This window comes from Salvelinus namaycush, chromosome 35, assembly GCF_016432855.1.
Source record: "Salvelinus namaycush isolate Seneca chromosome 35, SaNama_1.0, whole genome shotgun sequence".
In the NCBI taxonomy this organism is placed as follows: domain Eukaryota; kingdom Metazoa; phylum Chordata; class Actinopteri; order Salmoniformes; family Salmonidae; genus Salvelinus; species Salvelinus namaycush.
Genome location: NC_052341.1, coordinates 31,968,526 through 31,990,823, shown reverse-complemented (window position 1 = coordinate 31,990,823; position 22,298 = coordinate 31,968,526). Strand labels below are relative to the sequence as shown.

At 43.1% G+C, this 22,298-nt stretch overlaps 1 protein-coding gene across 1 annotated transcript in view; it reads left to right on the top strand.

Moving 5' to 3' along the window:
• The window catches only part of LOC120029693 (formin-like protein 1), a 36,162-nt gene that overhangs the window by 2,279 nt on the left and 11,585 nt on the right, over window positions 1-22,298 (top strand). Inside the window, exons 4-13 of the mRNA XM_038974962.1 lie at window positions 5,823-5,906; window positions 10,673-10,798; window positions 12,486-12,573; window positions 12,893-12,969; window positions 13,646-13,739; window positions 15,493-15,567; window positions 15,765-15,875; window positions 17,568-17,717; window positions 17,898-17,999; window positions 18,122-18,374. Of these exons, the coding sequence (XP_038830890.1) occupies window positions 5,823-5,906; window positions 10,673-10,798; window positions 12,486-12,573; window positions 12,893-12,969; window positions 13,646-13,739; window positions 15,493-15,567; window positions 15,765-15,875; window positions 17,568-17,717; window positions 17,898-17,999; window positions 18,122-18,374 (1,160 nt within the window). The remainder of the gene's footprint in view (window positions 1-5,822; window positions 5,907-10,672; window positions 10,799-12,485; window positions 12,574-12,892; window positions 12,970-13,645; window positions 13,740-15,492; window positions 15,568-15,764; window positions 15,876-17,567; window positions 17,718-17,897; window positions 18,000-18,121; window positions 18,375-22,298) is intronic.

Genomic DNA, 22,298 nt, shown 5'->3' with positions numbered 1-22,298 from the left:
ACATTTTTTTATTTTTTATTTAACATTTATTTTGACAGGGACGTCATGCTGAGACTAGAATCTCTTTTACAGATAAATACAATCAAATACTATACAGAATTACTAAACATTAAGAAAAACGTACTTTTATCATCATAGAGGTCTGATCATTACACTGAACTCTGTGGAGACTGTAGGGTTCCTCCAGTGTTACCCAAGCCTAAGACCGGGTTTGGTCATTTGTAAGACTAAATTGAATTAATAATGATAGATACATAGGAAGTTTGCATGAGTGCTTTGTAGATAAACACAAGAAAATGCTGCTCTCTCTTTACATACAAAGAGGCCCAACCCACTTTTTGATTCACAATGATGAATGTCACAACAATGGGCCTCAGGATCTCGTCACGGTATCACTGTGCATTCAAATTGCCATTGATAAAAGGCAATTGTGGTCATTGTCCGTAGCTTATGCCTGCCCATACCATAACCCCACCATCACCATGGGGCTCTCTGTTCACAACGTTGACATCAGCAAACCGCTTGCTCACACGACGCCATACACATGGTCTGCGGTTGTGAGGACAGTTGGATGTACTGACAAATTCTCTAAAACGACGTTGGAGATGGCTTATGGTAGAGAAATGAACATTCAATTCTCTGTCAACAGCTCTGGTGGACATTCCCGCATTCACCATGTCAATTGCACGCTCCCTCAAAACTTGAGCCATCTATGACAAAACTGCACATTTTAGAGTGGCCTTTTATTGTCCCCGATACAAGGTGCACCCGTGTAATGATAATGTTGTTTCATCAGCTTCTTGATATGCCACACCTATCAGGTAGATAGATTATCTTGGCAAAGAAGAAATGCTCACTAACAGGGACGTAAACAAATTTGTGCATAACATTTCTGGGATCTTTTATTTCATCTCATGAAACATGGGACCAACACTTTACACGTTGCTTTTATATTTTTGTTCAGTGTATATACAACATACAACATTACAAAACATATTAAGAAAAAGAGACACATTTATCAACATATTGGTCTCTGATCATTTCACTGAACTGACATAGGGGGACCAGAGCATCTAATTTCAGAGATCTCGGTTAGTTGTTCCACATGAAAGGCTCAAAAAAACTCAAATCAGCTTCACCCAACTCTGTGGAGACCGAAGTGGCCTCTAGTGTTATCCAATCCTGTGGCCGGGTTTGATCATTTGTAAGTCTAAATAGAATTAATGATGATAGATACATACGAAGGTTCTGTATGAGTAATTTGTAAATAAACACAAGAAAATGCTCCTCTCTAATTACATACAAAGTGTCCCAACCCACTTTTTGATACAAAACACAATGGTGAGTTCTATAACCATCACCAGTAATAAACCTAAGGGCACAATGGAATACAGCATCTAGGTGTTTAATTGTAGATTCTGCTGCGTGCATATAGATAATATCCCCATAATCTAAAATCGACATAAGTGGCCTGGACAATTTCCTTCCTATTAACAAAAGTCAGACATGCTTTGTTTCTGTAAAATAAACCAACTTTGAACTTCAACTTCTTCACCAACTCAGTGACATGTTTTTTTAAATAACAGTTTGTCATCAAGACAGATACCAACATATTTGTAGGAAGGAACTCACACAATTTCTGTACCGTTCAAATTAGTCATTACAAATTCATACAAATCTGGGTTATGGGACCTAGAAAAAAACCATGCCCTTTGTTTTGTTTGCATTTATCACTACCTTTAGATCCAACAGTGACCTCTGCAGTGCTTGAAAATCAGGCTGTATGTGGGAAGAACAGTCAACTGACAGGCCAGGACCAGTATGACCACCAAGCTGAGATACAAGCATAAAATCTGAACCTTTTCAGTAATGATGCAGCGGTCTAAAACTACTTGCTTAGGCAGGGAAGTAGAGGAAAGGGAATTGCCCTGCTTCAGCGAATTATTGGTTTTCCAGAATTTAGAGGGATCGCTAACAGAGTCTGTCATATCGCTAAAGGAAGTAGTTTGATGTGGCCTGTTTATCGGAGGCAGTGCACCCATTTCTCGATTCCCTAAATAGCTGCTAATCAGCTAACAAGCCAGTGTATCTAGCCTTGGCCCAGGCTTGATTTCTTATCAAGAGGAGGTTTGAGAGTACATGAGAGTATTTAAGATACTCTTTGAAGAGGTAGGACTTCAGGTGCTTTTGGAAGATGGACAGGGAGAGTCCCTGTCCATCTTCCAAAAGCACCTGAAGTTCTCCCTGTCCATCTTCCAAAAGCACCTGAAGTCCTACCTCTCCTACCTTTAAAAGGCCACTCCTAGCTTCAGTGAGAAGCTGGTTCAACCATTGGGGTGCTAGGACAGAGATGAGCTTTGACTGGGCTGAGCGGGAGCTGCCCTTCCGTAGGGGTGGAAGGGCCAAGAGACCAGAGGTGGCAGAACGGAGTGCTCAGGTTGTGGTGTAGGGTTTGAGCATAGCCTGAAGGTAGCGAGGGGCAGTTCCTTTTGCTGCTCCGTAGGCAAGTACCAGGTTCTTGTAGTAGATGCAAACTTCGACTGGAAGCCAGTGGAGTGTGCGGAGGAGCGGGATGAAATGGGAGAACTTGGGAAGGTTGAAAACCAGGCGGGCTGCAGCGTTCTGGGTAAATTGCAGGGGTTTGTAGCCACAGCCAACAGCAAGTTGCAGTAGTCCAGACGGGAGATGACAAGTGCCTGGATTAGGTCCTGCACCTCTTCCTGTGTGAGGTAGGGTCATACTCTACAGATGTTGTACTCTATGGAGTGAGTCACTGCTTTGATGTTTGCAGAAAACAACAGAGTGCTGTCCAGGGTCCCTCTAATGTTCCTTGCACTCTGGGAGGGTGACTCTGGAGTTGTCAACCCTGATGGAGATTTCTTTGAGTGGTCAGGCCTTCCCCGGGAGGAAGAGCAGCTCCGTCTTGTTGAGCTTGAGGTGGTGGGCCGACATCCGTATCACCACCTCGGTGTCAGAAGGGGGTAAGGAGAAAAGTAGTCAAGTGTCATCCGCATAGCAATGATAGGGGAGACCATGTGAAGATATGACGGAGCCGAGTGACTTGGTGTATAGAGAGAAGAGGAGAGAGTATGTGGTGCAGACACAGATCCTCTCCATGTCACCTGGTAGGAGTGGCCTTCCGGGTACGATGCAATTCAAGAGTGTGCAGAGCCTGAGATGCCCAGCACTGAGAGCGTGGAGAGGAGGATCTGTTTCACGGTGTCGAAGGCAAGAGATAGATCTAGGAGGATGAGAACAGAGGAGAGAGAGAGTCAGCTTTGGCAGTGTGGAGAGCCTCCGTGACACAGAGAAGAGCAGTCTCGACTGAGAGACCAATCTTGAAGACTGAATGGTTAGGGTCAAGAAGATCGTTCTGAGAGAGATAACGAGAGAGTTGAACAGAGACAGCACACTCAAGTGTTTTGGAAAGGACATAAAGAAGGGATACAGGTCTATAGTTTGACGTCAGATGAGTCGAGTGTTGGTTTCTTGAGGAGGGTAGCGATTTGAGCCGTTTTGAAGTCAGAGGGGATGCAGCCAATAGTCAGGGATGAGTTTATGAAGGTAGTGAGGAATGGGAGAAGGTCTCCAGAGATGGCGTGGAGAAGGGAGGAGGGGATGGGTTCGAGCGGGCAGGTTGTCAGGCGGCCAGACCTCACTAGTCACAGGATGTCGTCAATCTTCTTTTCAAAGTGGTTGACAAAGTAGTTGACCACAGAGAGGTAGGAGGGAGGGGGAGGGGTGGTGGATTAAGGAGGGAGGAGAAGGTGGAAAAGAGTTTCATAGGGGTAGAGGCAGAAGCTTGAAATGTAGATAGAAAGTTGCTTTAGCTGCGGATACAGAGGAAGAGAAGGTAGAGAGGTCAGAGTAGAAGGATGATAGGTCCTCCAGAAGTTTAGTTTTCCTCCATATTTCACTCAGCTACCCACAGTCCTGTTCTGTAAGCTCGCAATGAGTCACTCAGTCACAGTGCAGGAGGGGAGGGCCGAGCCGGCCGAGAGGAAAGGGGACAGTGCTAGTCATAGGATGCGGAAGGGGAGTGGAGTAGGGTCGAAGAGGCAGAATCAGGAGACGAGGGAGATGGATTTAGCAGAAGGGAGTGATGGTAGGTTAGAAGAGGAGAGAGTAGTGGGAGACAGAGAGCGAAGATTTCGACGGCGCTTGACCATCTGGGTAGGGGCTGAGTGGCTCGGGTTGGAGGAAAGGGTGACGGAAAAGGAAACAAAGTAGTGATCAGAGACCTGGGTTGCAGTGACATTAGCAGGGGAACAGCCTCTAGTAAAGATGACATCAAGTGTACAGTATTTCCTGCCTTGTGAGCTAGGGGGGGGATTGGGAAAGGGTGAAGTCAAAAGAGTCAAGAAGGGAAAAGAGAGAGTTGGAAAGAAATGAATTGAAGACAGACTTCGGGTAGTTAAAGTTGCCTAGTACGAAGAGCGGTGAGCCATCGTCAGGAAATTAGCTTATGAAGGTGTAAAGGTCATTGAGGAACTCCTTCCTCGAAGAACTCCACAGAACAACTCGGCAGAACCATCTTTGTTTCGGGCGACAGTCTTAGTTTTACCAACGAGATTGACACGACTGCAGCTTACGACTGCTACTAAGAAACCAGGGGAGACTGAAATACTAACACTAATCGCTAATTGCGTAACAGAGGTGAAGAGCACTCCTCCCTGTACTAATTGCTGATTGCCTAGGAGAGACATATTTTGGTGTGTGGCCACTTTTATAACCAACAGCTCCTATATTTTGGGGACAGGGATGCTAAGAGAGCATGATGAGAAGATTTGACATAAATGGTCACCCCTCCAACCTTTTTTGTCTATCACATCTGAAAGTCCAAACCCTCTGTGAGATTTGAAAACAGCAGGAGTACCTATGGAGACAAAAGAGTCAATAGAACTGGATTAGCTAGCCACAATAGGCTTCCTGATTGGACTCAAAGTTGCAGAGCTATTAGTAGAATGAGGTAAATGTGCACAAGATTACTATTGACAATACCCATATGCTTATGAGCACATGTAGCAAAACGATAGCTTGACATGACACTATAAATAGCATAGGTGGCACTAACAACAGTGGGTTCCTTTATGGTAGTTGACAGAGCTTTGGTGAGGACTGAAATACTGTACAATTATTGATATTCATTTGCAAACCATAAAATGCTGGATTTAGGGTTCCCACTAGTTAACACATCCACATAGTCAAAATTGTCTATATCGTAAAAAGTCAGAAAAAAAACAAACATTTAAGTTAGGATTAAGGTTAGGGTTAGGTTTAAAAACAGATCTTAATAAGAGAAATTGTAGAAATAGGCGAGATTTAGCCATAAATCTGCGTTTTGGCTGCGTTATCCAGCGACGACCTGGATTTAGGCTTGCAGGGTCTAGCTTCAGGGTTAGATGCTATTGTATAGCTTGTTGTTGTGACGTACGCACCAGTATTGTTTGTTGTTAAGTGTGTGAATGACGGCGTCGTGCTTGTGAGATTCTTTCACCGTTTGGTTGAGTGAGGTTGTTGTTTTACTGTTTTACTTGTGGTTACAAAATCTTAGATAGACCAACAATCCAGTTGTAAACGTAGTAATACTGTTATGTTTGATTGTTGTAAATGTATGTTGTTTTAAAGTGTCACCGTATGTGCGGTATTGTAATGTCTAGTCGTTGTTGTGGTCCAATCTGAGTGTTGTTATGTCTGGATGTCTGTATTGTGTGTCTGATTGGGGTTGTAGTTACGTCTGACCGTTGTAAAATCTGATTCTTGTAGGGTGTGCCCGTTGTGTCTTATTATAATATTCCCTTCCTGTTTCCCCTCCTCTCCAGCTGGGCTCAGGAGTTTCTCAGTGAGGAGAACAGAGGTCTGGACGTCCTGGTTGACTACCTGTCCTTCGCCCAATGTGCCGTCACGTAAGTACCAGTCCTTCACATCTACAGTGCCTTCAGAAAGTGTTCCTACCCCTTGACTTATTCCACATTTTGTTGTGTTACAGCCTGAATTCCAAATTGATTATATCGTTTTACCCCATTTTATATAGTTTTACTTTGTCACAAGTGAAATCATGTTTTTAGATTTTTTTTGTAGAAATCTCAAATTTCATAGGTATTCACATCCCTGAGTCAATACTTTGTAGAATCAAATTACATTTTATTTGTCACGTGCTGAATACAACAGGTCACCTTACCGTGAAATGCTTTCTTACAAGCCCTTAACCAACAATGCAGATTTTTTTTAAAGTAAGTAACAAAATATTAGCAAAAAAATATATACTATCAAAATGTCAAATGAAAAAAAGTGACAAAATAACAATAACAATAACAAGGTTAAATGCAGGGGGTACTGGTACCGAGTTAATGTTCGGGGTACAGGTTAGTCAAGGTAATTGAGGTAATATGCACATTTAGGGGTAAAGTGACTGTGCATAGATAATAAAGAGAGAGTAAAAGCAGAGTAAAAAAGAGATTAAATGAAAATAGTCCGGTTAGCCATTTGATTAAATGTTTAGCAGTCTTATGGCTTGGGAGTAGAATCTGTTAAGAAGCCTTTTTTAGGACCTTCCTCTGAAACCGCCTGGCATATAGGTCCTGGATGGCAGGAAGCTTGGCCCCAGTGATGTACTGCGCTGTACGCACTACCCTCTGTAGTGCATTACGGTCAGATGCCGAGCAGTTGCCATACCAAGCAGTGAGGCAACCAGTCAGGATGCTCTCGAGGGTGCAGCTGTATAACATTGAGGAACTGAGGACCCATGCTAAATGTTTTCAGTCTCTTGAGGGGGAAATAGGTGTTGTCGTGCCCTTCTCACAAATATCTTGGTGTGTTTGATCTGGACACCAAGGAACTTGAAGCTCTCGACCCACTCCACTACAGCCCCGTCCTTTTCCTCTGGTCAATGATCAGCTCCTTTGTCTTGCTTACATTGAGGGAGGGGTTGTTGTCCTGGCACCACACTGCCAGGTCTCTGACCTCTTCCTTATAGGCTGTCTCATTGTTGTCGGTGATCAGGCCTACCACCGTTGGTTCGTCAGCAAATTTAATGATGGTGTTGGAGTCGTGCATGAACAGGGAGTACAGGAGGGGACTAAGCACGCACCCCTGAGTGGACCCTTTGTTGAGGATCAGCATGTCAGATGTGTTGTTGCCTACCATTACCACCTGTGGGCGGCCCATCAGGAATTCCAGGATCCAGTTGCAGAGGGAGGTGTTTAGTCCCATTGTCCTTAGTTTAGTGTTGAGCTTTGAGGGCACTAAGGTGTTGAACTCTGATCTGTTGTCAACAAACAGCATTCTCACATAGGTGTTCCTTTTGTCCAGGTAGGAAAGGGCAGTGTGGAGTGCAATAGAGATTGCGTCATCTGTGGATATGTTGGGGTGGTATGCAAATTATACTGGGTCTAGGGTTTCTGGGATGATGGTGTTGATGTGAGCCATAACCAGCCTTTCAAAGCACTTCATGGCTACTGACGTGAGTGCTACGGGGCGGTAGTCATTTAGGCAAGTTACCTTGACATTCTTGGGCACAGAGACTATGGTGGTCTGCTTGAAACAGACTCAGTCAGGGAGAGGTTGAAAATGTCAATGAAGACCTTTGAAAGTTGGTGAGCGCATGCTCTGAGTACGCATCCTAGTAATCCATCTGGCCCTGCAGCCTTGTGAATATTGACCCGTTTAAAGGTATTACTCACATCGGCTACGGAGAGTGTGATCACACAGTCATCCAGTACAACTGGTGCTCTCATGCATGGTTCAGTGTTGCTTGCCTCGGAGTGAGCATAGAAGTCATTAAGCTCATTTGGTAGGCTTGCATCACTGGGCAGCTCACGGCTGGGTTACCCTTTGTAATCCGTAATAGTTTGCAATACCTGTCACATCTGACTAGCGTCAGAGCTGGTGTAGTAGGATTCAGTCTTAGTCCGGTATTGATGCTTTGTCTGTTTGATGGTTCGTCAGAGGATATAGCGGGATTTCTTGTAAGCCTCCGGATTAGTGTCCCACTCCTTGAAACCGGCAGCTCTAGGCTTTATCTCAGTGTGGATGTTACCTGTAATCCATAGCTACTGGTTGGGATATGTACGTACGGTCACTGTGGGTACGACATCGTCAATGCACTTATTGTTGAAGCCAGTGACTCCTCAATGCCATCCAATGAATCCCGGAACATATTCCTGGCTGTACAAGCAAAACAGTCCTGTGGCTTAGCATCTGCGTCATCTGACTAATTCCATATTGAGCGAGTCACTGGTACCTCGTGCTTGAGTTTTTGCTTGTAAGCAGGAATCAGGAGAATACAATTATGGTTATATTTACCAAGTGGAGGGTGAGGGAGAGCTTTGTACACATCTCTGTGTGTGGAGTAAAGGTGGACTAGAGTTGTTTTTTCTCTGGTTGCCCATGTGACATGCTGGTAGAAATTAGGTCAAATGGATTGAAGTTTTCCTGCATTAAAGTCCCGGGCCACTAGAAGCGCTGCTTCTGGGGGATGCATTCTCTTGTTTGCTTATGGCCTTATACAGCTTGTTGAGTGTGGTCTTAGTGCCTACATCAGTTTGTGGTGGTACATAGACAGCTACAAAAATATAGATAAAAACTCTTGGTAAATAGTGTGATCTAAAGCTTATCATGAGGTACTCTACCTCAGACGAGCAAAACCTCAAGACTTCCTTAATGTTAGAGATTACGCCCCAGCTATTATTGACAAATAGACACAGACCACCACCCCTTATCTTACCGGAGGTTGCTGTTCTGTCATGCCAATGCACGGAAAACCCAGCCAACTATATATTATCCATGTCCTTGTTCAGCCACGACTCGGTGAAACATAATATGATACAGTTTAATGTCCCGTTTGTAGGATAGTCTCAAACGGAGCTCATCCAGTTTATTCTCCAGCGATTGCACATTCGCCAGTAGAACGGATGGTAAAGGCGGATTATCCAATCACCGACAAATTCTCACCATACTTCCTTGCAGATTTCCTCAAGCTCTGTTAAGATAGATGGGAAGCTGGGGTGAACAGCAATCTTCAAGTCTTGGCTTTGGCTGGGCCACTCAAGGACTTTCACATTCTTGTTCTGAAGCCATTCCACCGTTGCTTTGGTTGTATGCTTGGGGTCATTGTCCTATTGGAACATATATCTTTGCTCCAGTCTAAGGTTGTTAGAACTCTGAAGCAGGTTCTCATCAAGGATTTGGCTGTATTTGGCTCCATTCATTGTTCTCTTTATCCTTATCAGTCTCCCAGTCCCTGCCACTAAAAAGCATTCCCATAGCATGATGCTGCCACCACCATGCTTCACGAAATGGATGGTGTTAGAAGGGTGTTGAAGTGCCTAGATTGGTGAAGTGCTGTAGAGACTGTTGTCCTTCATGCAGGTTCTCCCATCTCAGCCAAGGAACTCTGTAGTTCTGTCAGAGTGGTCATTGGGTGCTTTGTCACCCTCAGCAAGGTCCTTCTTGTCCGGTTTGTTCAGTTTCAATATACGTACCAATGATGGAGACCACGTTGCTCTTGGAAACTTTCAACACTCTAGAAATTGATTCATTATAAGGGAACAAGGCGAGACCCAGATGCAGACACGGGAGGCAGATGGTTTGAGTCTCTGATATTTATTATAATCCAAAAGGGTAGGCAAGAGAATGGTCGTGGACAGGCAAAAGATCAAAACCAGGTCAGAGTCCAGGAGGTACACAGTGGCAGGCAGACTCGAGGTCAGGGCAGGCAGAATGGTCAGGCAGGCGGGTTCAGAGTCCAGACAGGCAAGGGTCACAACTGGGAGGACTAGCAAAAACAGAGTGAAGGAAACAGCAGGAGAATGGGAAAAACATGCTGGTTGACTTGACAAAAAAGACAAACTGGCAACAGACAAGCAGGGAACATAGGAATAAGTACCCAGGGACTAATGAGGAAAACAGGTGACACCTGGAGGTGGGTGGAGACAATCACAAAGACAGGTGAAACAGATCAGGGCGTGACATTCATACCCTTCCCCAGATATGTGCCTCATCATAATCTCTGAGATTTACAGACAGTTCCTTGGACTTCATGTTATAGTTTCTGCTCTGACATGCACTGTCAACTGTGGGACCTTATATAGACAAGTGTGTTTCTTTCTAAAACATGTCCAAACAATTGAATTAGCCACAGGTGGACTCCAATGAAATTGTAGTGATATGTCAAGGAGGATCAAGGGAAATTGGATGCACCTGAGCTCAATTTGGAGTGCCATAGCAAAGGGGTTTGAATACTTATGTAAATGAGATATTGCTGTATTTTATTTCCAATAAATGTGCAAACATGTCTAAAAAAAAATCACTTTGTCATTATGGGGTATTGTGTGTAGATGGGAGAGACAAAAACATATATTTAATCAATTTTGAATTCAGGCTGTAACATAACAAAATGTGGAATAATTCAAGGGCTATGAATACTTTCTGAAGGCACTTGTATGTGAATGGGACAATCTGAGAGGAAAATGTTTAGATTTTTAGGCTTCAACATGACGTAGGTCTTTATGGTAGTTCTGGGTCTTTCCTTCTTCTTTTTGGGACACTTTAGTAATGAAACATATCTGAGGGCTTTAGATTAAACATTTAACATAACTTTAATATTCCACATTGATAATATTGGGTCAATTCTCCCACTCATGTCCAAATTCCTGCTACTTTGGACTCTCAGCTATGACATGGAAAGTTTGGACAATGGGACTTCCACACCAGACAGATCGGTGGAGGACTTGACGAGGAGTGCCAGTAACTCTCCAACCCATGGTGGTTCTAAAGCTGCTCGTGCCCTTACTGTGAGGTGAGTGTTACCAGGAATTGGTGAGAAGAATGGACCTGAGCTTCTGTCTGTTAGATGGGACTGAGGTTGGACTACACTTGTAGTTCTTGCGTCCTAGATTCATGGGCATTAATTGTGAGGAAAGAACAATGACTCCCACTCCTCTCCACACACATTGTGACATATACACACACACACACACCATTTCCCCTGCCATCAAACTAGAGTTGAAAAACAAACGGCCTAACAAATGTCGAAATTCTAATAAGGCCTACCAAATGTCGGAAATTATAAGCAGAAACGTAATATTAATTACAGTATATTAATTAAAGTACGCTAAATTATTATGGAATTATTATGGTGGATTGAATTTTATAGGTAGCCTACTTTTTGAAGTGATTTTTTTGACAATCAGATATCATCACACAAGACCCATGGTATGAGAAACTGACCCTGCGCAGACCGCAAAAACAACGGTAAACGGGATAAGATGTTTACATGCCACAGTATTCCATCTTAGCTCAGCATATCCCAGGCATCTTATCCGGGTTTCTCATAACCGGCATACAAGCTTTTTCGGGTTATTGTAAACGGGATATGATGTTTATATGTGTCAACTCAAAAACAGAATACTTGAGTATCCCGAGTAATAACGCGATATTGGTGTGCACGTGAACGTGGTCAGTGTAACAGTCCTTGCCATGGAACAAAGCTTATGCCAAAAGAAAACCTTGGACAATGTTTCTTCTTATGTGACATAAATCCTTTGCACTGTGTTTCGAATCCCTGGAACAGTGTGATCTCAGTTTTGTCTGTTGAAAATGTTCTCAAAATGTCTTAGAACGTTTTTGATTGGTCATGACATTATGAGAACCTTGGTGCAACTGGTACAGCTGAGACACAGTGAGCACTTACCGTAGATTGACCTGTGGCGTCAAGCCGTCCCAATCTGTCCCAAGCTGTCACACACACACATAACCCATGTCAACAGACAGGCGGACGGACACACTCACACACACTCACACATTCCACATTCCTGTCACGCTAACTGTTTTGTAGGGTAAATGTTGGATGCAGCATGCCTCCCTCTCAACAATGTAGTCTGTCTAAATGTAAACATTGTGTCAGTGTGGGCAAAATCTGACTAGGGCCAAACCATCAGACATTTCACCCATCAACAGACATCTTGACGTCCATTTTGGGGCACCGCCTGTCATTGATGCTTCCAAAAGGGGTGTGTAAGAACCGCGTCTCGTTCATCGCCCCTCCTCTCTCTCATGCTGAATTGTCTCTCTCTCTAACATTTCTCTGTCCCTCTCTCACTCTTACTAACTCGGATGTCATTTTGAAGGGACTATTAACATGCCCACCGCCACTCTGCCTCTCGTTGTGGTGTTGAGAATGGGAATAAAGACACATTTCTTAGTTCATCATTAACAAGAATGACTCTAGCCCTGAAAATGTAGTCGAGCGAGTGATTCTTATCTGTGAACAATTTTGAAGTGTGTAGACATTAGAAACACCGAGAGTTTACATTGTGTAGTTATTTAAACATACCCGCAAGGGCTTTGAATGAAAATGTGTTACTGCGGCTTTGGTGTTATGTAATAACCCCACATTTGCACAATGCATAGCGCCATGCATTAGTAATAACATGTTAATAACAGCTACGTTTCTCACCTGGCAGATTCAACTCTCTCCACAACAGGAAAGCGCTGAGGAAGTCACGCCTTGTCAGTCAGAAAGACGACGTTCACCTCTGCATCATGTGTCTACGTGCCATCATGAACTACCAGGTACATACCTCCCCATGGAAACCTTATTTGACCTTTATTCAACCTATAATATTTTGCCAGGTAGGCCTATTCACCCTTATGTCTACTGTTAGAACAGAGTGACTCAATAGAGTTAGCTAGGAATAACGTTTATTTTAGCCTCATGGTTTGTGGTTTTTCACACCGTAACTTGATGCCTCCCTCCTGTGCTGGAAGACAGTGTCCATTGAAAAAGCGACAGTTGACAGGCTTCGTGTCAGTAGGAATCAAGTCTACACTGCAGTATATGTCATATGACTGACAGTGGTGATGACGGACAACTGTGTGTATGTGTGTTTAGTCTGGGTTTAACCCGGTGATGACCCACCCATGCTGTGTGAACGAGATCACGCTCAGCCTCAACAACAGGAACCCCAGGTGAGGACCAGTATTATTAGTGTGTGTGTGTGTGTGTGTGTGTGTGTGTGTGTGTGTGTGTGTGTGTGTGTGTGTGTGTGTGTGTGTGTGTGTGTGTGTGTGTGTGTGTGTGTGTGTGTGTGTGTGTGTGTGCGTGTGTGTGTGTGTGTGTGTGTGCGTGCGTGCGTGTGTGTGTGTTGAGTCTGTATGTCTGTCTGTTGTGTAAAATAACATTGTTGTTGTGTGTGTGTGTGTGTGTGTGTGTGTGTGTGTGTGTGTGTGTGTGTGTGTGTGTGTGTGTGTGTGTGTGTGTGTGTGTGTGTGTGTGTGTGTGTGTGTGTGTGTGTGTGTGTGTGTGTGCGTGTTTTTAGTTTTACTATCTTTGTGGAGACCAGAAGTGGGGACATTTCGCCAGTCCACAGAAGGAAAAAGGCTATGTTAGTCTTAGGGGTTAGGCTTAGGGGTTAGGTTTAGTGTTAGGGTTACAATAAGGTTAGGGTTAGGGTTTAGAGTAAGGAGTTAGGGTTATGGGTTTGGGGTTAAGGTTAGGTTAAGGCTTAGGGCTGTGGAAAATAGGATTTTGAATGGGAACCAATTGTTTGGCCCCCACAAGGATGGTAAAACAAACGTGCGTGTGTGCATGCGTACGTGTTTGTGTATGTATGAGGGTATTATAATGGGCACTTTTACCCATCAGGACCAAGGCCCTGGTGCTGGAGCTGCTGGCTGCCGTGTGTCTAGTGAGGGGGGGTCATGACATCATCCTCTCCGCCTTCGACAACTTCAAAGAGGTTAGAGGGGTATCCAAGACGACAGTCTCTTCGCCAACAAGTCCTGTCAAGCCCTTACACCCTTCTCTCGATATCATGTTACATGTCATAGAGGCTCCCAGTTTCCCAAATCTCCCATTGACGTCAGTGCACAATTTACGCAAAGCTTACATTAGTTACATGCAGAGATCTCTCCAAAAATGAGGATGTGGCCATCAGTCGTCTGCATGCTTTCCTTGACTCACACTAGCAGTCAACCTCTCAACCCCCATCCAAAGACATCCTGTCTCAGTTTGAAACCCCACCACCCCCTTCACACATCGAACCCCATGGCAGCTGGCGGGGCAGTTGTCCCCTATAAGCAGACACAAAGTAAGGAAGGGGCGGGGGGGTTGGGAGCACAAACATTCGTAACATTTGTTGGCAACGTGACAGTTGAACCTTCCTGTGGACCTTTCATCACTGTCTGTCAAGGGAGCAACTGTTGCCAACAGAAAAAGACCTCCATGAATAGAGTTACCCAGACATTGTGATGTAGACCTGGGTATCATTAGCAATGGGCAAGGCCGGGGAAGCTAGATCTTCGTACTTGAGGCCCCACTGCAACCTCGGGATAGTTGCCCCTAAGCACTGATCTGTGGTCAGTTTTGTCTCTGAAGTCCTGATTGGCATAAGTAGGAATGGGGTGAGTGAAGCTGATCCTAGACCAGTAGTTATGTGAAACCTCTCCCTAGTGCGGATAATTACATGGACATTGGCCAGAGCAGACAACTCTCTATCAAAAGGTCTCACATTCACTCGTTTCCTATGACGTATGTCTGGTGGCTTGAGGAAGTATCAGAACACATGATATATCAGTGTTGGTTACTTACAGTCCGCATTTTTAAAGACCTATAATATGACACTCGGAGATAGGCATCGGTTAAACAACACACACAAAGTTGTGAAATATTTAAAGAGGGATTGAGTTTTTCTACCCTCGTTCAAATCAGCTCGATAAAAGTCATCAATAATTGCGGGTATCCAGAGCTCTCTCTCATATCCAATCACACACATTGTTTAAGCAATACCTTAGAGTAGTATCCTGGTATCAGTTACAGAGCTGGCATCAAAAGTGGCACGGTGAGTGGTCCTTGTTTTGGTACAGCGCAGAGAGACTGTGTGGGTGAGAGACTAATGGAGGGAGAGAGCGAGAGGTGATAGATAGCACATTGTAGAGGAGTGGAGGAGCGGAGGCGGGAATGCGGCGGGCCAGGCTGGCTCCTGTTGCCCACAGTGGCAGAGCGTGGGCATTGTTGGGGTACAGGCTGGCAGGTTGAAGTGCAGGCCTGCATTATTTAGTGGACATGAGCGGGTAGGGGGGAGGCGGCGTTAGTCCTTAAAGACATATCACACATGTTCAAAGGGTGCCGATAATGGATATCACACAATAGAGTTGTCCAACTGATATATTTCAGTTTCAAACACATACATACTTACTCCTAGAGTGCAGAGTGTTCTGAACCCACTTTTGTATGTATGAGTAATGCTGATGTTTTATCTTCCATTATTAAAGTCAGTTTACTTCTATTATTGAAGTCATTTGCGATGGCCTAGGGGTAGAGAGAGAGTGGGAGAGAACAAGTGAAAGATAGACTGCATGGGGTAAAGGTGGCTGTATTTAAGGATACCCCCCCCCCCCCCCCCCCCCATGTGCATATTTGTGGTGTTGCAGTGCAGAAATGATGTGCCCAATCGAAAAACCTTTTCGCCTTCCATCTATGTCGTTCATAAGGTATGTGGAGAGAAGAGCCGCTTTGAGAAGCTCATGGAGTATTTCTGCAATGAAGAAAGCAACATTGACTTTATGGTGAGTCTGGCTCCAAAGTGCGCAATTCGTGTTCATTATTTCCATCTCCATCTGTACACAGAAGAGATATTGCTCAGACTTGATAATCAAATTATAGTAGATGTCAACTCGACTCCATTGATGTAAACCATTGAAATTACGCAGGCATAGTTTTCCCACGGTGTACCATGCCATCTCCTACTGTTTATGTCCACCAGGTGGCGTGCATGCAGTTCATCAACATTGTGGTCCACTCAGTGGAGAACATGAACTTTAGGGTCCATCTGCAGTATGAGTTTACCCACCATGGCCTGGATGACTATCTAGAGGTGAGTGATACAGAATCACAGAGAGGTTGCCCCTAACCACTGACACGTGGTCAGATATTTTCAGAAAATATCAAAATATACCCCCAGTTTTTTAAAGAATATGACTTATAATACCTTATGAGATTACATTAGTACAGCTGTATTTCCTTATCACCACCAAAATTCTAAGGACGCATAATTCCAATGAGTATGTTTTTGTTGTCATAGGACACTTCATTTGAAGGTAAACCAATTATGCATGTGTGGGCACATCATTAAATAGAACAATAGTAATGTATCTCTATGTTTGTCTATATATATACAGTGCATTCGGAAAGTATTCAGACCCCTTCACTTTTTCCACATTTTGTTACGTTACAGCCTTATTCTAAAATGGATTAAATAAATACAAATCCTCATCAATCTACACACAATACCCCAAAACGACAAAGCTGTAACAGGTTTTTAGAAATGTTTGCATATGTATTAAATATATAAAAAAACTGAAATACCTTATTTACATAAGTATTCAGACCATTCAGACCCTTTGCTATGAGACTCGAAATTGAGCTCAGGTGCGTCCTGTTTCCACTGATCATCCTTGAGATGTTTCTACAACTTGATTAGAGTCCACCTGTGGTAAATTCAATTGATTGGAAATTATTTGGAAAAGCACACACCTGTCTATGTACGGTCCCACAGTTGACAGTGCATGTCAGAGCAAAAACCAAGCCATGAGGTGGAAGGAATTGTCCGTAGAGCTCCAAGACAGGATTGTGTCGAGGCACAGGTCTAGGGAAGTGTACTCAAAAATGTCTGCAGCACTGAAGGTCCCCAAGTACACAGTGACCTCCACCATTCTTAAATGGAAGACGTTTGGAACCACCAAGACTCTTCATTAAGCTGGCCGCCTGGCTAAACTGAGTAATCGGGGGAGAAGGGCCTTGGTCAGGGAGGTGACCAATAACCCAATGGTCACTCTGACAGAGCTCCAGATTTCTTCTGTGGAGATGGGAGAACTTTCCAGAAGGACAACCATCTCTGCAACGCTCCACCAATCAGGCCTTTATGGTAGAGTGGCCAGACGGAAACCACTCCTCAGTAAGGCACATGACAGCCCACTTGGAGTTTGCCAAAAGGCACCTAAAGGACTCAGACCATGAGAAACAAGATTATCTGGTATTATGAGCAAAGTACAGAGCGATCCTTTATGAAAACCTGCTCCAGAGTGCTCAGGACCTCAGACTGGGGCAAAGATTCACCTTCCAACAGGACAACGACCCTAAGCACACAGCCAAGACAATGCAGGAGTGGCTTTGGGACAAGTCTCTGAATGTTCTTGAGTGGCCCAGGCAGAGCCTTGATTTCAACCCGATCGAACATCTTTGGAGAGAACTGAAAATAGCTGTGCAGCAACGCTCCCCATCCAACCTGATAGAGCTTGAGAGGATCTGCAGAGAAGAATGGGAGAAACTCCCCAAATACAGGTGTGCCAAGCTTGTAGCGTCAAAGCCAAGAAGACTCGAGGCTGTAATCGCATCAACAAAATACTGAGTAAAGGGTCTGAATACTTACGTAAATGTGATATTTCCGTTTTTTATTTAATCAAATTGAGAACAAGGCTGTAACGTGACAACATTTTGAAAAAGTGAAGGGGTCTAAATACTTTCCGAATGCACTATATGTGTGTGTGTGCCCCTCTGGCATGTACAGAGGTTAAAGTTCACGGAGAGTGACCGGCTGCTGGTGCAGATCCAGGCCTACCTAGACAACGTGTTTGATGTGGGTGCTCTGCTGGAGGATGCAGAGACCAAGAACGCCCTGTTGGAACACATGGAGGAGCTGCAGGAGCACAATGCACAGGTGACCATAACATAAAAGAACACACGTCCTCTATGTAACCTTTATTCTGCTGTGTTGCACCTGGGTGAACTTGACGCTTTGCTTGTACACACGTTGAAGGTTTAGAGTAAGTAGATGTGCTGTGCGTTTCTACATGTGTCTGTATGACTATATAAGTGTGTGTATATGTGTGTGTTATAGATAAGCAGCAGACTGGAAGAGAGTGAGAGAGAGACGTTGGAGAAAGTGTCTGAGCTGGAGAAACAACTCATCCAGACCACCAAAGAGGTGGAGCTCCTAAAGGTAGACCTATCATCTAACTACAGTCCATTACATTCACAAAGAAGACTTGCGTTAGATCCTGAGCTAATGCCTAGGCTATAGCTCAGAGGGCTAACACACAGACATGTTTGTCTGTGTAACAGGAGAGTCTGCGTGAGTCCTGTGCCCAGGTGACCATTCTACAACAGCGGGAGATAGAGAGAGAGATAGAACGAGAGAGGGAAAAAGAGCGGGCGAGGGATAGAGATCGTTCGGCTCAGGCCTTAGTGGAGCTGGAGGAGAAAGTTCAGGGGCTTGTGTGCCAGGGGCTGATTCGAATGGAGCGCACGTCCTCGGGACACCTGGACCTCCATGTAGTCCCTGTCATCCCTCCTGTTTCCATCCCTGCAAAAACAGGTGAGCTACAAGCCACACACATGGGCTCAGAAACCATGTCAGTAATCAAGAGTTTCATTGCAAAACGCTAGATATCCATTATCTGAAATGTTGGAAAATGAGCTTTTATTGTTTAAAGAAATTATGAAAGAGATTGGTATGTTTTTTCACTATCTAGTCATGGCATGGGGTTGTTTAATGGCAGACAGGTATTTGTTAAACTCTATTACTGGTTTATTTTCAGAGACAAATTATCATGTTATCAATGCTATGTACCAGGCTCACTCTCAGAAAAATAAGTAGTACTGCTAGGTTTTTCACAGTAAAATGTAGCAAATAAGTACATTCTTAGATATATATATATATATATATATATATATATAATATATATATTTAAATACAGTAATATAATATATATATATATTTAAATACAGTAATATGAGATATATATATATATATATATTTAAATACAGTAATATGAGATATGTATGTATTTAAATACAGTAATATGATATATATATATATATATTTAAATACAGTAATATGAGATATAGATATATATATTTAAATACAGTAATATAATATATTTATATATTTAAATACAGTAATATGAGATATACATATATTTAAATATAGTAATATGAGATATGTATATATTTAAATACAGTAATATGACATATGTATATATTTAAATACAGTAATATGAGATATGTATGTAAAAATGTACATTTTACATTTTAGTCATTCAGCAGAATATCTGATCTAAGGCGATTTAAAGGTCCAATGCAGCCGTTTTTATCTCAATATCAAATCATTTCTTGGTAACAATTAAGTACATTACTGTGATTGTTTTAAATTAAAATGGTCAAAAAATAAAGGAAAATAGCAATTTCTCAAGCAATAATTTGCTAGGACTGTCTGGGAGTAGAGTGGGGAGGGCAAAACAGAAAACTAGCTATTATTGAGGTTTGGAAAATATATATTTTTTAAAATCTACACACAAAACCCCATAATGACGAAGTGAAAATGTTTGCACATTTATTGAAACTGAAATACATAAATATCTCATTTACATAAGTATTCACACACCTGAGTATTCACACACAACCACTCAGGAACATTCACTGTCTTCTTGGTAAGCAACTTCAGTGTAGCTATGGCCTTGTGTTTTGTTATTTTCCTTCTGAAAGGTGAATTAATTTCCCAGTGTCTGGTGGAAAGCAGATTGAACCAGGTTTTCCTCTAGGATTTTGCCTGTGCTTAGCTCCATTCCATTTCTTTTTTTTTTATCCTGAAAAACTCCCCAGTCCTTAACAATTACAAACATACCCATAACATAATGTAGCCACCACTATGCTTGAAAATATGGAGAGTGGTACTCGGTAATGTGTTGTCTTGGATTTTCCCCAAACATACTGTAACACTTTGTAGTCAGGACAACAAGTTAGTTTCTTAGCCACATTTTTTGCAGTACTACTTTAGTGCCTTGTTGCAAACAGGATGCATGTTTTGGAATATTTGTATTCTGTGCCGCCTTCCTTCATTTCACTCTGCCAATTAGGTTAGTATTGTGGAGTCACTACAATGTTGTTGATCCATCCTCAGTTTTCCACTATCACAGCCATTAACCTCTCTTGGGTACGTGAGACAATAGAGTCCCACCTCTTCAACAGCCAGTGAAACTGCAGTGCGCAAAATTCAAAACAACAGAAATCCCATAATTAAAATTCCTCAAACATACATGTATTTTACACAGTTTTAAAGATACACTTGTTGTAAATCCAGCCACAGTGTCCGATTTCAAAAAGGCTTTACGACGAAAGCAAACCAAACGATTAATTTAGGTGAGTGCCTATTCACAGAATAACACAGCCATTTTTCCAGCCAAAGAGAGGATTCACAAAAAGCAGAAATATAGATAAAATGAATCACTAACCTTTGATGATCTTCATCAGATGACACTCATAGGACTTCATGTTACACAATACATGTATGTTTTGTTCAGTAAAGTTCATATTTTTATCCAAAATTCAGAGTTTACATTGGCGCCTTACGTTCAGAAGTCACAAAACATCCTTTGATTTTGCAGAGCCACATCAATATTTATTTATTTTAATTTTAATTTAATTTTAAATTTGACCCCCTTTCCCCCCCAATTTCGTAGTATCCAATTGTTAGTAGTTACTATCTTGTCTCATCGCTACAACTCCCGTACGGGCTCAGGAGAGACGAAGGTCGAAAGCCATGCGTCCTCCGAAACACAACCCAACCAAGCCACACTGCTTCTTAACACAGCGCGCATCCAACCCGGAAGCCAGCCGCACCAATGTGTCGGAGGAAACACCGTGCACCTGGCGACCTGGTTAGCGTGCACTGCGCCCGGCCCGCCACAGGAGTCGCTAGTGCATGATGAGACAAGGATATCCCTACCGGCCAAACCCTCCCTAACCCGGACGACGCTAGACCAATTGTGCGTCGCCCCATGGACCTCCCGGTCGCAGCCGGCTGCGACAGAGCCTGGGCTCGAACCCAAAGTCTCTGGTGGCACAGCCCTAGACCACTGCACCACCCGGGAGGCCCCCAGAGAGCCACATCAATTTACAGGAATACTCATAATAAACATTGCTAAAAGATACAACTGTTATGCATGGAATTTTAGATGCACTTCTCCTTAATGCAACCGCTGTGTCAGATTTCAAAAAAGCTTTACGAAAAAAGCAAACCATGCAATAATCTGAGTCGGTGCTCAGAGCCCAATCAAGACACAAATATAGCCGCCATATTATGCAGTCAACAGAAGTCAGAAGTAACATTATAAACATTAACTTACCTTTGATGATCTTCATCAGAATGCACTCCCAGGAATCCCAGTTCCACAATAAATGTTTGTTTTGTTCGATAATGTCCATCATTTATGTCCAAATTCCTCCTTGTTGTTCTAGCGTTCAGTACACTTTCCAAACTCACGACGGCAGGTCCAGCGGAAAGTACGAACGAAAAGTTTAAAAAGTTATATTACAGTCCGTAAAAACATGACAAACGAAGTATTGAATCAATCTTTAGGATGTTTTTAACATAATTCTTCAATAATGTTCCAACCGGAGTATTCCTGTGTCTTCAGAATTGCAATGGAACAGAGCTCGCTCTCATGTGAACGCGCATGGTCAGAGCATGGTCACCTCATGGCAGACCTGACTCATTCCTCTCTGCTTCGGCCCCACTAAACAGTAGAGGCATCAGACAAGGTTCTAACCACTGTTGACATCTAGTGGAAGCCTTAGGAAGTGCAACATTACCAATATCCCACTGTATCTTCAATAGGAGCTGAGTTGAAAATCGACCAACCTCAGATTTCTCACTTCCTGGTTGGATTTTTTCTCAGGTTTTTGCCTGCCTGATGAGTTCTGTTATACTCACAGACATCATTCAAACAGTTTTAGAAAATTCAGAGTGTTTTCTATCCACATCTACTAATAATATGCATATTCTAGCTTTTATGGCTTTGTAGCAGGCCGTTTACTCTGGGCATGCTTTTCATCCGGACGTGAAAATACTGCCCCCTACCCCAAAGAAGTTTTAAACACTGTAACTGTTTTAAAGTCACACACCATTGTCCTCATGGTGAAATCCCTGAGAGATTTCCTTCCTCTCTGGCAACTGAGTTAGGAAGGATGCCTGTATCTTTGTGATGACTGTGCGTATTGATACACCATCCAAAGTGTAATAAATAACTTCACCATGCTCAAAGGGATATTCAATGGCTGCTTTTTGAATTGTACTGTACCAAAGGGGTTGAATACTTATTGGCACAAGACATTTCAGCTTTTCATTTTTTATTAATTTGTAGAAATGTCTGAAAACAAAATTCCACTTCTACATTAAAACTTCTTCAGGGCAGGGGGCAGCATTTTCACTTTTGGATAAATAGCATGCCAAAATTCAACT